The sequence below is a fragment of the Trichomycterus rosablanca genome, chromosome 9 (assembly GCF_030014385.1).
Source record: "Trichomycterus rosablanca isolate fTriRos1 chromosome 9, fTriRos1.hap1, whole genome shotgun sequence".
NCBI lineage: Eukaryota > Metazoa > Chordata > Actinopteri > Siluriformes > Trichomycteridae > Trichomycterus > Trichomycterus rosablanca.
Window position 1 is genome coordinate 2057675 of NC_085996.1, and position 15615 is coordinate 2073289.

Genomic DNA, 15615 nt, shown 5'->3' on the forward strand with positions numbered 1-15615 from the left:
ACGTTTTAATGTCGGACTTGCCACCGTTGTTCATTTGCGGTTTGTTAACATAATGTAACCGATCGTGGTAGTGATGCACTTGCATAATAAAGAAATAAATACACGCTATATTCACAAGTTGTCGGGAGCAGAACACTTTATTACACTTAATTAACTTCTTCTTCTGTACCGAATACCGGAAAGCTGAGTCGAGCACGTTAGTTCATGAACTATGGAAGCCCCAAAGGGTCAAAACACACTCACTTCGTGTAGAAACGTCCATCAAACCATCGTCACGATACAACCACAGACAAGTCTGATACAATAACTACGCCTTATCCCACCTAAAGCACCGCTGATCTACAATGTTTGCTGATGGAGAAATTCTAACCTACAATCTGACATTTACTGCCTAGTATGTGAGTGAATAAAACTCCCTTACAGTTTTCTCTTGTCCCAGCAGTTTTTAACATCAGTACATTTAGCATAAAATGTGTTCACCATTTTAATTGTAACATTTCACATAAAAATCCTTGTTTTCTATAACATTTACACAGATTTTTTTTTAATGCGATTAATCGCGATTAACTATATGAAATTCTGAGATTAATCGCGATTAAAAATTTTAATCGTTTGACAGCCCTAATATATATATATATACTGTATATGTGTGTGTGTGTATATGTGTGTGTGTATGTATGTGTGTATGTATGTGTGTGTGTATGTGTGTATGTACAGTATATATATATATATATATACTGTATATGTGTGTGTGTGTGTGTATATGTGTGTGAGGATGTATGTGTGTATGTACAGTATATATATATATATATATATACTGTATATGTGTGTGTGTGTATATGTGTGTGAGGATGCCAGGGCCTTGTTTACCCCCAGACATTGCCAGTAAAGTCTGTGTGCACCACTAGGGATTTGAACCCTGGATCCTGGCATAGTGGCCACCCAAGCGCCCATAAATAAATATACCGCCTCTATATGCATTAACTACTAATAACAAGCATCTAACTCACCCCACAGTCAGTTCCATTACATCAGTGAAACCAGAACCGATGATCATGACTACACTATAATCACCTGTTTACGTTTTGTAAATGTTTCCGGCAGTTATACGAGGCGTCGCGGGTGCGTCACGGCCTGATGACCCTCGGCCCGAGCGGAGCCGGAAAGACGACCGCCATTAACATCCTCATGCGCGCCATGACAGAGTGCGGCGCTGCTCACAGAGAGATGAGGATGAACCCCAAAGCCATCACCGCGCCCCAGATGTTCGGCCGTCTGGACGCCGCTACCAACGACTGGACCGACGGGATCTTCTCCACCCTGTGGAGGAAAACTCTCAGAACTAAAAAGGGTGAGCATGAGCTGGGTTTTAAAAACTCTTCCAAAGTTATCAGCCATTTGAAGGGCAGAGTGAACCATTGTTCTGGTCTGAAGTGAGAAAAATTAACAACTTCAGGCTTTAAAACCCCCAGGATTCTTTGCTGTATTTGAAGTAGCAGCATAAACCAGTACAAACACATAACTGCAGCTCATGTATTAAACATGACATTAATATTATTCAATTATTATCTTTAGGCTTTGTAAATGTTTTCACTCCCTCAGAATGAGCACTGCACACTGCACATCATGTATTTATTCTTTATTCAGGAGAAAACATCTGGATTGTGCTGGATGGGCCAGTAGACGCCATCTGGATCGAGAACCTGAACTCGGTGCTGGACGACAACAAAACTCTGACCCTGGCGAACGGTGACCGGATCCCTATGTCCCCGAGCTGTAAGCTGGTGTTTGAGGTGCACAACATGGACAATGCTTCTCCCGCTACCGTCTCCAGAGTGGGCATGGTGTTCATGAGCTCCTCCGCTCTCAGCTGGAGACCCATTCTGCAGGTTCTCATTTATAACTGCTAACTCTCACTTACTGCTTAGTCCTGATCAGGGTCAAGGGGGATTCAGATCCACCCAGGAAAAAAGCTAGATGCAAAGAAGAAATACCACATTGACAGACAGACTCAAACCTAGAGGGAATTTAGATCTGCTAATCCACCCACTGGCAAGTATTAAGAAGTAGGAAGAAAATAAGGATTCTGTGGGAAAGTGGATCTTATGATCTTAAGTTCTAATGGGCTGAAGGGATTCCTCATTACAGGCAGCTGTAGCCTAGCGTTTAGGTACTGGACCAGTAATCAGAAGGTTGCTGGTTCAAGCCCCACCACTGCCAGGTTGCCAGGGCCCTTAACCCTCATTTGCTTAGATTGTATACTGTCACAGTACTGTAAGTCGCTTTGGATAAAAGTGTCTGTGAAATACTGAAAATGTAAATGTACTGCTGCAATAGCGGCCTCTGCTGGCTGGTCGAGACACCGCATGACACAGATGGTGAATAGCGGAGAGCAGTGCGTGACTCTCAGTACGCCATACTGATCCCTGCCCACCTAATGCAGGTGAAAAGAAGTGGCTGCTACACATGTGTCGGAGGGGGCATGTGTTAGGTACTGTGCTCCTCAGTCAGGGTCGAGATTTACAGCAGTAGAGCAGATATTTATATGAGATATTTATACTACAGAGATACCATCAGCCAGAACCAAATTCCTTGTGTTTATCCGATAAATCTGATTCTGATTCTGAGATATAACTGGGGAATTGGATGTGATTAGATTTGGAGAAAAAGGGAAAGATGCAACCATGCTGCTGTAGAAATAAAGTCTCAAATAAAATAAAACATGATGTGTCGTTTTCCCTTGGTGGTTACAGTGCAGTCAAACTAAATAAAAATATAAATGTACAATATTTATTCTTCCGTAACAGGATTCCTTAACAGGTCTCACTCTCATCATCTGCTTAGTAAAATAAGGAATAATAATAATGAAGCTTTTTGTGACCAGTTATAAGTCTGGTTAATAACAATTCAAGCTGCAGTATATCAAAGTGTGTGTGTGTGTGTGTGTGTGTGTGTGTCAGGGCTGGACCAACAAGCGCAGTGCTCAGGAAGCTGACAGCCTGATGAGCCTGTATGATAAGATATTTGAAGATGCTTATATATTCATGAAACAAAACCTCAAGCCAAAAATGCAGCTCTTGGAGTGCAACTACGTTATGCAGGTAAACTACAGTCATGCAGTATGAAAGAGTGTGGTCAGTACTTCAGTACTTCATTATCAGCATCCAGATCAGTTTTAAATCTTTATTAATGATCATTACACTTGAATAATTACTCGGTTACTATTACGTTACTTTACTGCGCTGATACCCGTACTGGTGCTCACCACCTGACGTGTGTGTCCAGTCGGTAAACCTGCTGGAGGGTCTGATTCCTCCTAAAGATGCTGGAGGCACGTTGAGCAGCGAGCACCTGGAGCGCCTCTTCGTGTTCTGCATGATGTGGAGTCTGGGAGCTCTGCTGGAACTGGATGACCGGGACAAGATGGAGCTGTTCGTTCGCTCTCATGAAAGCAAGCTTGACCTGCCACCGACAGAGCCTGGCCAGACCATGTTCGAGTACATGGTCAATCAGAACGGCAAGTTTACCACATCGACTTAATAAAGCTGGAGGCAACAGGTATTCCTGGTGTTTTTGGGACTGTGGGGTATTTTGGTGATTGGAATCGTGTCTCTGCTTCCGGAAGCAGATCAGGGAACAAACGACTGCGTCCAGCCTAATAAAAAATGAGCCCTCACTATTAGGGATGTAACGATGCACCACGAGACAGTTAAAAATCCATTCACATGTGTAACGATTCAAATCGGTTTACATGTACAGTATAATGAATCGATATTGACTTTAAGCAGCAGAGGGCGCTGGTGCTATTCACCTCGCCTGGTTGAAGTCACTACAGGGTTGCCAGGTTCAGAATGTATTTATGTGAGGATACTTTCTTTATTTGTATCATTTATGTATTTATTTAATGTGGGGTTTGTTTTAAAATTTCATTTCAGCTTTTTTACACAAAAAGGGAAACGTGCAGCATTGTTTTGCATAGTTTGCACCTACCTCAGAAATAAAAGGACTTTCATTATTTAGATAAATAAAAGATAAGCACAAATGCAGTATTTTTTATTTTTTTTTAAAGAGAATAATAAAAGGAAAATTTGTCTTCAATTTAATTTTGTTTAAAACAATCTGGAAAAATTCGTATCGTGAATCGCATCGTGGGTAGTGTATCGTTACATCCCTACTCATTATTGCTGATTATTTGCAGCCTATAAAGTGGATTTTTTTTATTTCAGGTGACTGGGATCACTGGAGTAAATACGTCGTGCAGTACGTCTACCCCACAGACTCGGCACCAGACTACACGTCCATTCTCGTTCCCAACGTGGACAACACCAGAACGAGCTTCCTGATTGAGGCCATCGCAAAACAGCGCAAGGTCGTCACATATCTAACTGCTGGAACACACGTGGACTGTGTGTCTCTGACCCTTGATTAGAAATTTTGTGTGTGTGTGTGTTGTGCTTAGGCTGTTCTCCTCACCGGTGAACAGGGGACTGCCAAGACGGTCATGATTAAGGCCTACACGAAGAAATACAACCCTGAGATGGATCTGTTCAAATCCATGAACTTCTCCTCCGCCACGGAGCCGATCATGTTCCAGGTGAAGGAAAGGAAGGAGATGCAGTAAAACTCACCATTACCGATGACTGATTCTGATTAACGCCGTTCTGATTACAGCGGGCAGTAGAGAGTTACATAGAGAAGCGGCTGGGCAGCACATACGGACCCCCCGGCAGACGGAGACTGACCGTTTTTATTGATGACATCAACATGCCTGTCGTCAATGAATGGGGAGATCAGGTCGGAAAATTAAACATCGATACAAATATACACCGATCAGCCATAACATTAAAACCACCTCACTGTCCATTTTATCAGCTCCACTGACCACATAGAAGCACTTTGTTTTTAACCTGCTTTCACCCTGTTTTACAATGGTCAGGACCCCCACAGAGCAGCTATTATTTAGGTGGTGGATCATTCTCAGCACTGCAGTGACACTGACATGGTGGTGGTGTGTTAGTGTGTGTTGTGCTGGTATGAGTGGATCAGACACAGCAGCACTGCTGGAGTTTTTAAACACCGTGTCCACTCACTGTCCACTCTATCAGACACTCCTACCTAGTCGGTCCACCTTGTAGATGTAAAGTCAGAGACGATCGCTCATCTATTGCTGCTGTTTGAGTCGCTCATCTTCTAGACCTTCATCAGCGGTCACAGGACGCCGCCCACGGGGCGCTCTTGGCTGGATATTTTTGGTTGGTGGACGATTCTCAGTCCAGCAGTGACAGTGAGGTGTTTTAAAACTCCAGCAGCGCCGCTGTGTCTGATCCACTCATACCTGCACACCACCACCATGTCAGTGTCACCATGAGAATCATCCACCACCTAAATAATACCTGCTCTGTGGGGGTCCTGACAAAGCATGTAGACAAACAGATGGACTACAGTCAGTAATTGTAGAACTGCAAAGTGCTTCTATATGGTAAGTGGAGCTGATAAAATGGACAGAGTGTAGAAACAAGGAGGTGGTTGGAGTTAAAGTCCAGTTTAATTGTTGTTTGTCCAGTAATGGTGATAAGAAGTGGAGGCCACACAGTCTATAAATAATCTGTAATATTTCATGTTTTTTTTCTGTAGATCACAAATGAAATAGTGCGTCAGACGATGGAGATGTCGGGCATGTACAGTCTGGATAAACCCGGTGATTTCACCACCATAACAGACGTTCAGATGATGGCCGCCATGATCCATCCCGGCGGTGGCAGGAACGATATTCCTCAGAGACTGAAGAGACAGTTCACAGTGTTTAACTGCACGCTTCCGGCCAACTCCTCCATCGACATGATCTTCGGTAATAATCACGTCGGTACTGCGCTCGGTCAGGAGTGAAATATGATGGGGTAACTGGATACGACTAGATTGGGAGGAACACTGGGGCAAAATGTGGGGATGTTTTGGTGTTTTTAGCTGCTTTACACTGATTGCTGATGTAACCGAGCGTCTTTAATGTTTACTGAGTCTATAAAGAAAGAAATCAACTGAACACAGACAAACTATTTAGAGCAGAAAACTTTACTGGTTTGTTCTTTTTGAGGTGCAGCACAGAGACGATCACGTGTGTAGAGAAACACACTTTTACATTCATTATGGATCCACAAAGGGACAAAATGCACTTAATACGTAAAACACACATCAAACACGGTCAGGTAGTGAAGTCTCGTAGGTTAATGTAATTACTGTAAGATTGCTAGGATGCCTTATACTGCACATTTCACGATCCGTGCTGTGATTTTCACGGTCTGAATTAGGCAGGACCTTAATTATTCATTATTAGTGGGTTCTGTCTTTCTTTTTCATGCCAAACCTTTGAAGCTGTTTCACAGAGAACTGACCAGTACTTTTCTATTAGGAATTATTGGCTGTGGATATTTCCATCAGTGTCGAGGATTTACACCAGAGATCTCTGACACTGTACAGCGTCTCGTACCCGCTTCCCGGATTCTCTGGCAATGGACCAAGGTAAAATGCATCGTTAGTAAAATGATCACTCCCTGTGAGGTGAAAGAGTCCAAACCTCTCCTGCACTGTGTTACAGGGGAAGATGTTGCCCACTCCATCAAAGTTTCACTACTTCTTCAACCTAAGAGATCTGTCCAGGATTTGGCAGGGCATGCTGAAGATCAGAGCAGAAGAGTGTGAGACAGTCGCCACCCTCCTGTCCTTGTTCAAGTGTGAATGCACTCGAGTCATCGCAGACCGGTAAGGTGTCTGTCTGGCTGTCTGTCTTTCTGTCTGTCTATCTATCTCTCTCTATCTATCTATCTATCTATTTGTCTATCTGTCCGTCCGTCTATCTATCTCTCTCTGTCTGTCTGTCTACCTGTCTGTCTGTCTATCTGTCCGTCCGTCCGTCTATCTATCTCTCTCTGTCTGTCTATCTCTCTGTCTATCTATCTATCTATTTGTCTATCTGTCCGTCCGTCTATCTATCTCTCTCTGTCTGTCTATCTATCTATCTATCTATCTAGGGTCTATCTATCTGTCTATCTATCTGTCTGTCTGTCTATCTATCTCTGTCTGTCTGTCTATCTATCTCTCTGTCTATCTATCTATCTATCTATCTATCTATCTATTTGTCTATCTGTCCGTCCGTCTATCTATCTCTCTCTGTCTGTCTGTCTACCTATCTATCTATCTATCTATCTATCTATCTATCTATCTATCTATCTATCTATCTATCTATCTATCTATCTATCTATCCGTCCGTCTATCTATCTCTCTCTGTCTGTCTGTCTATCTCTCTGTCTATCTATCTATCTATTTGTCTATCTGTCCGTCCGTCTATCTATCTCTCTCTGTCTGTCTGTCTATCTATCTATTTATCTATCTATCTATCTATCTATCTATCTATCTATCTATCTATCTATCTATCTATCTATCTATCTATCTATCTATTTGTCTATCTGTCCGTCCGTCTATCTATCTCTCTCTGTCTGTCTGTCTATCTATCTATCTATCTATCTATCTATCTATCTATCTATCTATCTATCTATCTATCTATCTATCTTTCTATTTGTCTGTCTATCTATCTCTCTGTCTGTCTGTCTATCTCTCTGTCTATCTATCTGTCTGTCTGTCTGTCTATCTATCTATCTATCTATCTATCTATCTATCTATCTATCTATCTATCTATCTATCTTTCTATTTGTCTGTCTATCTATCTCTCTGTCTGTCTGTCTATCTCTCTGTCTATCTATCTAGGGTCAATCTATCTGTCTATCTATCTGTCTGTCTGTCTGTCTGTCTGTCTGTCTATCTATCTAATGACTAGCTGTGTGTATTCCAGGTTTGTGTGTGAGGAGGATAAGCACTGGTTCGAGAAGTCTATAGCCCAGGTCATTCAGGAACACGTGGATCCTGCTTTGGTGCCACACCTCCACCCCGACCCTTACTTTGTGGACTTCCTGAGAGAGGCTCCAGAGCCTACAGGAGAGGAGGCTGATGACGCCTGTCTCGACGCTCCCAAAATCTATGAACTGGTACGTTTATTTTAAAACATGGTCCTGACCTGGTCTCAGCTGGGCTGTAATGAGAGCTGATTAAATACACCAGCAGCTCCTGCTGTCTGCTCGAGGTTCCTCCAGGACATTGCATGATGCTCCATACACAGTAAAGCACCTGGCCGGTGTCACAGATCAGCCAGGCACATGTGGGAAGGGACGAGGGCTAGTATAAATCTTACACACATCACACTTCTGCTATATTTCCCAGGTGCCGGACTTCCAGTTCCTGTCGGAGAGACTGCGGTTCTATCAGAGCCAGTATAACGAGGCTGTTCGGGGCTCACATCTGGACCTGGTCTTCTTTACTGATGCCATGACCCACCTCATCAAGGTCAGTGTAAAGTTCTGACCACAGCTCAGCCTTTAAACCCAGAGTTTATAAAAACTGCTAGTTTCTCTCGGCCGCAGATCTCCCGCATCATCAGGACCGATGGAGGAAGCGCTCTGCTGGTGGGAGTGGGAGGGTCGGGCAAGCAAAGCCTTTCACGGCTCGCGTCGTACATCGCCGGTTACAGGATATTCCAGATTACACTCACTAGGTGAGACGGCGTAGTTCCCTGGGTTGAGTGATTTGCAGAATATCAGTGATTCTGCACTTTTTACATCTTTATCCTGTATCACTCAGAACCTATAACATCAGCAACCTGATGGATGACCTGAAAGTGCTGTTCAGAACGGCCGGCGCTGAAGGAAAAGGCGTCACGTTCATCTTCACGGACAACGAGATAAAAGACGAGGCCTTCCTAGAGTACCTTAACAATGTTTTGTCATCTGGAGAGGTGAAGCAGCTTCACTAATCACTAATAACTAAGTCCCTACCGATTCACGGACGTGAGAATGGCGCCATGGACCGTGAAATGAGCCGTTCCCCGTGTAATATGTAATTTGCTGTGAAATTTAAAATGTACGGTTTAGCGATTTACCATTTTTTATTCACGTGCAGTACAAATGCATCAAGATTACTGGTTAATCCGCACTGTGAGGCGCCCTAGTGTAACCGAGCGTCTTTAGAGTTTGATGATCACGTGTGTAGAGAAACACACTTTCGATTATGGAATCCACAAAGGGACAAAATGCGCTCATTATCAGCAAACAACATCACAGAAAAGTCTCTTACACTAGCAGTCCTACGGCAATTCAGTTTGCAATGAGTTAGTCAAAATGACCAAGATGTGGAACACGGACAAGAGCTTTAATATTTAAATTAATGACATTTTTAATTAATGACATAAATTAATGAAAGACTGTAAAGACGTCCGTAAAATGAAGCACATTTCCCAGTGAATTTAGTCGAGCCCTAGTAATACGGATCATTTCTGCGGAAGTAAAAACACACTGCACTTGATATTCACTTTCTCATGTTTCTCCTCTAGGTCTCGAACCTTTTTGCTCGTGATGAACTGGACGAGATAACACAGAATCTCATCCCCGTAATGAAAAAGGAGACGCCCCGAGTGCCGCCCACCTTTGATAATCTGTATGAATACTTCATCTCCCGGGCCAAAAAGAACCTCCATGTGGTGCTGTGTTTTTCCCCGGTGAGTCTCACCCCTCTGTTTGATGCTCTTCATTTTATTCTCTCAGAATGTGAGTCAGATTCACTCACAGTAAAAGAGCAGTTACAGAAATCGTTGTAATTTTAAGACTGAAGTGAATTAACACGCTTCATAATGTGGAATATTTTGATCAGGTGGGGGAGAAGTTCCGCTCCCGCTCTCTGAAGTTCCCCGGACTGATATCCGGATGCACCATGGACTGGTTCACCCCGTGGCCGAGTGAAGCCCTGATGGCCGTGTCCCAGTATTTCCTCTCGGACTTCCACATGGTCTGTTCGCCTGAGGTGAAGACTGCGGTGGTCCAGACTATGGCCGTCTATCACGACAGAGTCTCCTCCACCTGCGAGAGCTACTTTGAGAGGTACCGTACTGTACTTAGAGATACAGCCATGTTAGAGAACCTCAGTTTTATAGACACTAAGTCACCCAAACTAGTAAAGAGGGTCAAGACGAGGATCAAACCCAGGTCCTCGGGGCATATTTTGCTGCCTCATCAATCGAATCTCACAGTGATGACGTCTAACATTCATTTAAAGGGAATTTATTTAATGGGTTAAGGGCCTTGTTCAAGGGCCCAACAGTGGCTGCACGACAGAGCCTGGATTTGCATTGACAGTCATTGACTGGTAGCCCAAAGCTCTATCCACTAGGCTCCCACTGTCCCTTGTACCTTATATCAAGGGTTTAACCTATGCTGTTATCTTTTAACTTAACGGGCACAAATTCCCACAGGCATACTGTAATATCAGAGTCATTTGAAGCGCTTTATTAGAGAATCGGCTATTGTTCTAGCTAAACAGCTCATTGTCAGGTGTCCAGATACCTTTGGTCATACCAATTCCACTTATACCAAAAGGTATTCATGTATAATCGAGCTGAATTCATGAAATCTGTCCCTTTCTTTTGCTACAGATCAGGTTTTGTGGTCCAAAGTCTGGAATCAACCTTTCTGTTCCTCTTTCTTTTTATTCAGATTCAGACGAAGGGCCCACGTCACCCCGAAATCCTACCTGTCCTTCATCAATGGATACAAAACCCTCTATACAGAGAAGCACACCCACATCAACACTCTTGTTGAGCGCATGAATGTCGGTAGGGACAAGGCCAGTACATTTGTAATGTGTTTTGTGTGTGTACGAGTGTGTTTGAGTGATCAAGCCCTGCTCGTTTCCCAGGTCTAGCCAAGCTAATGGAAGCCAGCGAATCCGTCGCGCAGCTGTCCAGAGACCTGGTGGTGAAGGAGCAGGAGCTGGCGTTGGCCTCGGCCCGAGCCGACAAGGTACATCATTCGATCAGAACTGAGCAGAGCGTTTTCACTTTGCTAGATCGATCGTGAGCTCATGGACTTGGTCGTGCAGGTCCTCAAGGAGGTGACTGTGAGCGCCGAGGCCGCCTCTGTGGTCAAAAACGAGGTGCAGGTGGTGAAGGATAAAGCGCTGAAGATCGTGGAGGAAATCGAGAAGGAAAAAGGTGTGGCAGAGCTGAAGCTGCAGGCGGCTGAACCTGCACTCATGAAAGCTGAGGCGGCTTTAAACGTGAGTTCCAAAAACTGATGTAGCAGCTCAAAAGTATTTGGACACCTGACCATGGGCTTGTCAGACCTCCCATTTTAAAAACACACAGTGGCGTCTGATCTATTCAGCTAGAACGACAGCGGCTTTTCTAATAAAGCCTCTTTAAATGACTTTGAAATACAGAATGCCTGTGGGAATTTGTGCCCGTTCAGTCGAAAGATGACAGCGTTTGTATGGCTCGGCACATGAATTCGATAATTAAAAGAAGTGTCCAAATACTTTTGTACTATATATACAAACCTGAAGAAGTGAGATCCAAGAGTTACCTCTCTTTAAATTTTAATGACAGAAGAAACCTAAAATAGAAATAAGCAGGAAACGCTTATAGGTGCTTATAAAACGATTTCTGAAGCACAATGCTAAGTGAGACCCAACCTGCCACGCCCACACAGGCCGACAGAAAGCGTAGTTCTCTCTGAACTAAACTTCAAAGCATTTTCTGCGCCTCATTAAAGGTTCCTCACTACCTGAGAAGCACCGTCTAACAGCGTACCTCTGACTGACTGGCTTTGCCCTCTGAATTATTTGCTAGATCTCCTGCTAGCGCTCTCTAACTTTTGTCATTAACTCAGTTGATACAGGGTAGAGTCGTTCTGGGTCTTTGATTCTGTTTTATGAGTTGACTTGTTCGGTTCCCTGCCGAGTGTGTGTGGTTCTGTTTGTGTGGCCTGTCCTTTCTACCCTTGTCCTGTCCTGTTCACTGGAACGACTGTAGGATCTGAAACCACTATATCCTAGATTTGTAAATCGTTTTTGACCTCGTGTCTTTAACAGACCATCAAACCGGCCGATATCGCAACAGTGAGGAAACTGTCCAAGCCACCACATTTAATCATGAGAATTATGGACTGCTGTCTGCTTCTCTTCCGCAAGAAGCTGGACCCCGTCGTCATGGATCCAGAGAGGCACTGCCTTAAGCCCTCCTGGAGCGAAGCCATGAAGGTAAAATCCCTGAAACACCAGACCTCACGAGATCTGATGGTTCTAATGAGACTAATGATACGAGTCTCCTCTCTTCACCCCTAAGCTGATGAGCGGCGGCGGCTTCCTGACGTCACTGCAGCAGTTTCCTAAGGACACGATAACCGAAGAGACGATGGAGCTGCTGGAGCCGTACTTCCAGATGGAGGATTACACGCTGGAGAACGCCAGTAAAGTGTGCGGAAACGTGGCGGGTCTGCTGTCCTGGACACAGGCTATGGCCACCTTCTTCAGCATCAACAAGGAGGTGCTGCCACTGAAGGTAAAACACGAGAGCCGGACCCACAGAAATCACTTCAAAATACATACGGTGGTTTATTAATCATGGATATATACAATCTATACGATTAAAAACTCAAAGATTAAAGGCTTTTCTTACAGGTCTCACTTTTGTGTGTTGTGTGATTATAAATATGGACATGCTGAGGCAGCAAGACTAAAATCACTGCCAGTCATTAGACTCCTAAATTGTGAGCTGGAGTGGTGCAGGGGGTTTGATTTTGGGCTACGATCGCAAATTTAATTTTCATTAACCTCGAGACAGGAATACCCTGAACTCGGTGCCAGTCCATTGCAGAGCAGGGTGCCAGTCCCAGATCTCAGCTGTGATGGGCGAGCGTAATATACGATACCCCTGCACCTAAATGTAACGTGTGATGTTCACTTCTGGTTCATCAGCGGCAAAAGCACATTCGTTACCAGCATCCCAACACACACACACACACACAAGACTCTTCTCTAACTTTATTAGTAACACTGGCATATCCTGCCTTCTTCCTACCCAGGCTAATCTCAGCGTTCAGGAGAACAGGCTAACGGCAGCTAATAAGGAACTGGCTAACGCTCAGGCCCAGCTGGATGAAAAGCAGGCAGAGCTGGACATGGTGCTGGCCAAATTCGAAGCAGCCATGAAGGAGAAGCAGGTACGTCCTCTTCTACTGGTGACTGGTGCATCATACATCAGTTTTAACTGTAGATACTGGGATTTTCATCTCAACAGATCAAGCACTCAGTGTGTGTATGTGTGTGTGTGTGTGTGTGTGTGTGTGTGAGCGCTTCCTACCTAATCAGTCCATCTACCTGCACTAAAATTCACTGTAGCCAATCAGACTGCAGTTACCACCTTAAATTTCCAGTCACCAGTCAGACTCCACTTCAGACACTCAACGTCAGTCGGTTCTGGGCGTGGCGTTGAGTTTTAAAGACGTTGAGTTTCGAGGTATTTTCCCCCATAAGGATGTTTGGGGAACCTGTTAATGCGTCCATGGTCCCGGTGAGCTGCAGATATTTTAGTCTCATGTAAAATAATGAGGTTGTTTTTGACTCTTAAACACTGAAAATAACACAAATATAATATAAACACACTGAAATACAATTACTAACTGTTAAAAATGCAATAAAAGCTGCACTTTAGCTTTACTTTATTGTTTTGTTATGCTTTTTAATGAGTGGAGAGAACTTATGAGCAGTAATAATGAAGAGAGGTTTAGTGTTTTTATGTTGTTCTTTTAATACATTAAGTTAAGAGTTTTAGACTCTGGGAGAAGCTGATTCTGATTCTCACCATTTCTCAGAAGCTGGAGCTGTAACACAAAGTGAAACAGGAAGGAGAATCATGTGGAGCTGTAACCCTGGATCTGACGCTTATTCCACACTAATGCAGATTCAGCTCATGTTCACATGACATCTTACCACACCGCTCAAGCCAAGCGCTGATCAAAGCACACGTTGAGTTTGAGGGAAACGTTGAGTTTAAGGGTACAAATTTCTCAAAGAAGGCCGTCGAGTTTCAGATTTTGAGTTTAGGGGACGTACAGTTACAAGGTACCACAGTACTAACATTAGCTGTTGATCCAAGTCCACATTCCCTAATACCCGGGGCCCAATCAGAGCATTTCGTGGCCTTTTTATTTCACAAATCACTGTGTGTGTAAACGTGCATCTAATGCTTACGAGACACTGGAATAACGTTAACTGTTTTCAGGATCTGCTGAACGACGCCGAATCGTGCAGAAATAAAATGCAGACGGCCTCCGCTCTGATCGACGGGCTGAGCGGGGAGAAAGTGCGCTGGACCGAGCAGAGCAGAGAGTTCACCTCACAGATCAGCAGGCAGGTTTCTCTCAGTCTCTCCACGGCTCCTGGGGTCGAACCGAGGTTCACGTGTCTGTCTCTGCTCTGCTCTCAGGCTGGTTGGAGACGTCCTGCAGCTGACCGGCTTCCTGTCCTACTGTGGTCCGTTCAACCAACAGTTCCGTAACATGCTGCTGAAGGAGATCTGGGAGGACGAGCTCACGAAGAAGAACATTCCCTTCACTGAAAACCTGAACCTGATCTCCATGCTGGTGGACCAGCCCACAGTAGGATTTTATTTAACATCCTGGTCTTAATACCACCTACATGATGTGGGATTTAGTCCTAGATACTCAGTTCTGGTTACAGTGCTGGTACTGGTGCTTTATCTAAAGCGACTTAGAGTAGAGTGACAGTACAGTCTCAGCAATTAAGGGTTAAGGGCCTTGCTAAAGGGCCCAACAGCAGCAATCTGGCAAAGGTGGGGCTTGAACCAGCAAGCTTATGATTGGATGAATCCAAAACAAAACAGTAAATGTTCTGAGTGTAAAGAGAAGCCCTGATTAATCAGTAGTCAGTACTGATGCCTGATGAGAGTGGGATCAGTGAAGGCTGTTGATGGAATGTTGATGGAAGACCCTCACAGGTGGTATCTTCTCCCCCCTCGTTCAGATCAGCGAGTGGAATCTGCAGGGCCTTCCGGGTGATGACCTGTCGGTGCAGAACGGCATCATTGTCACCAAAGCTACCCGCTTCCCCCTCCTCATCGACCCCCAGACTCAGGGCAAGGCTTGGATCAAGAAGAAGGAGAAAGCCAACGAGCTCCAGGTCAGATCCGTGGCTCAGGCTAGCTAACGTCAGCACTAGGTACACGACATGATGCTAACGAACGCTCCGTATCGTTCCAAGGTCACGTCTCTGAATCACAAGTACTTCCGCACCCATCTGGAGGACAGCCTGTCCCTGGGTCGCCCTCTGCTCATCGAGGATGTACCCGAGGAGCTGGACCCAGCGCTGGATAACGTGCTGGAGAAGAACTTCATCAAGTCTGGATCCTCCTACAAGGTGAGCGTTACATTTACATTTCCGGAATTTAGCAAAAGCGACTTACAGTCTGAGCAATTGAGGGTTTAGGGCCTTGCTTAAGGGCCAAACAGTGGCAGTGGTAGGGTTTGAACCAGCGACCTTCTGCTTACTAGTCCAGTACCTTAACCACTTGGCTACAACCGCCCTACATGTCAATCATTTCTATCACATTTCATCCAAAGGCCCTTACAATTATGACTGAATACAGTTTGAGCATTTAAGGATTAAGGGCCTTGCTTAGGGGCCCAACAGTGGCAGCCTGGTGATGATGGGGCTTAAACAGAC

The 15615-nt window shown here is 44.6% G+C and overlaps 1 protein-coding gene across 1 annotated transcript in view; it reads left to right on the top strand.

Annotated features, from left to right (window-relative positions):
- LOC134320326 (dynein axonemal heavy chain 8-like) overlaps window positions 1–15615 on the top strand; it is a 58157-nt gene that overhangs the window by 32213 nt on the left and 10329 nt on the right. Inside the window, exons 51-76 of the mRNA XM_063001677.1 lie at window positions 1105–1351; window positions 1648–1889; window positions 2961–3101; window positions 3286–3517; window positions 4227–4369; window positions 4460–4594; window positions 4672–4794; window positions 5635–5848; window positions 6407–6516; window positions 6593–6756; window positions 7844–8036; window positions 8269–8391; window positions 8469–8599; window positions 8686–8839; window positions 9434–9598; window positions 9751–9977; window positions 10590–10708; window positions 10792–10895; window positions 10975–11151; window positions 11965–12132; window positions 12218–12433; window positions 12957–13094; window positions 14156–14283; window positions 14360–14531; window positions 14917–15072; window positions 15154–15309. Of these exons, the coding sequence (XP_062857747.1) occupies window positions 1105–1351; window positions 1648–1889; window positions 2961–3101; window positions 3286–3517; window positions 4227–4369; window positions 4460–4594; window positions 4672–4794; window positions 5635–5848; window positions 6407–6516; window positions 6593–6756; window positions 7844–8036; window positions 8269–8391; window positions 8469–8599; window positions 8686–8839; window positions 9434–9598; window positions 9751–9977; window positions 10590–10708; window positions 10792–10895; window positions 10975–11151; window positions 11965–12132; window positions 12218–12433; window positions 12957–13094; window positions 14156–14283; window positions 14360–14531; window positions 14917–15072; window positions 15154–15309 (4278 nt within the window). The remainder of the gene's footprint in view (window positions 1–1104; window positions 1352–1647; window positions 1890–2960; window positions 3102–3285; window positions 3518–4226; window positions 4370–4459; window positions 4595–4671; window positions 4795–5634; window positions 5849–6406; window positions 6517–6592; window positions 6757–7843; window positions 8037–8268; window positions 8392–8468; window positions 8600–8685; window positions 8840–9433; window positions 9599–9750; window positions 9978–10589; window positions 10709–10791; window positions 10896–10974; window positions 11152–11964; window positions 12133–12217; window positions 12434–12956; window positions 13095–14155; window positions 14284–14359; window positions 14532–14916; window positions 15073–15153; window positions 15310–15615) is intronic.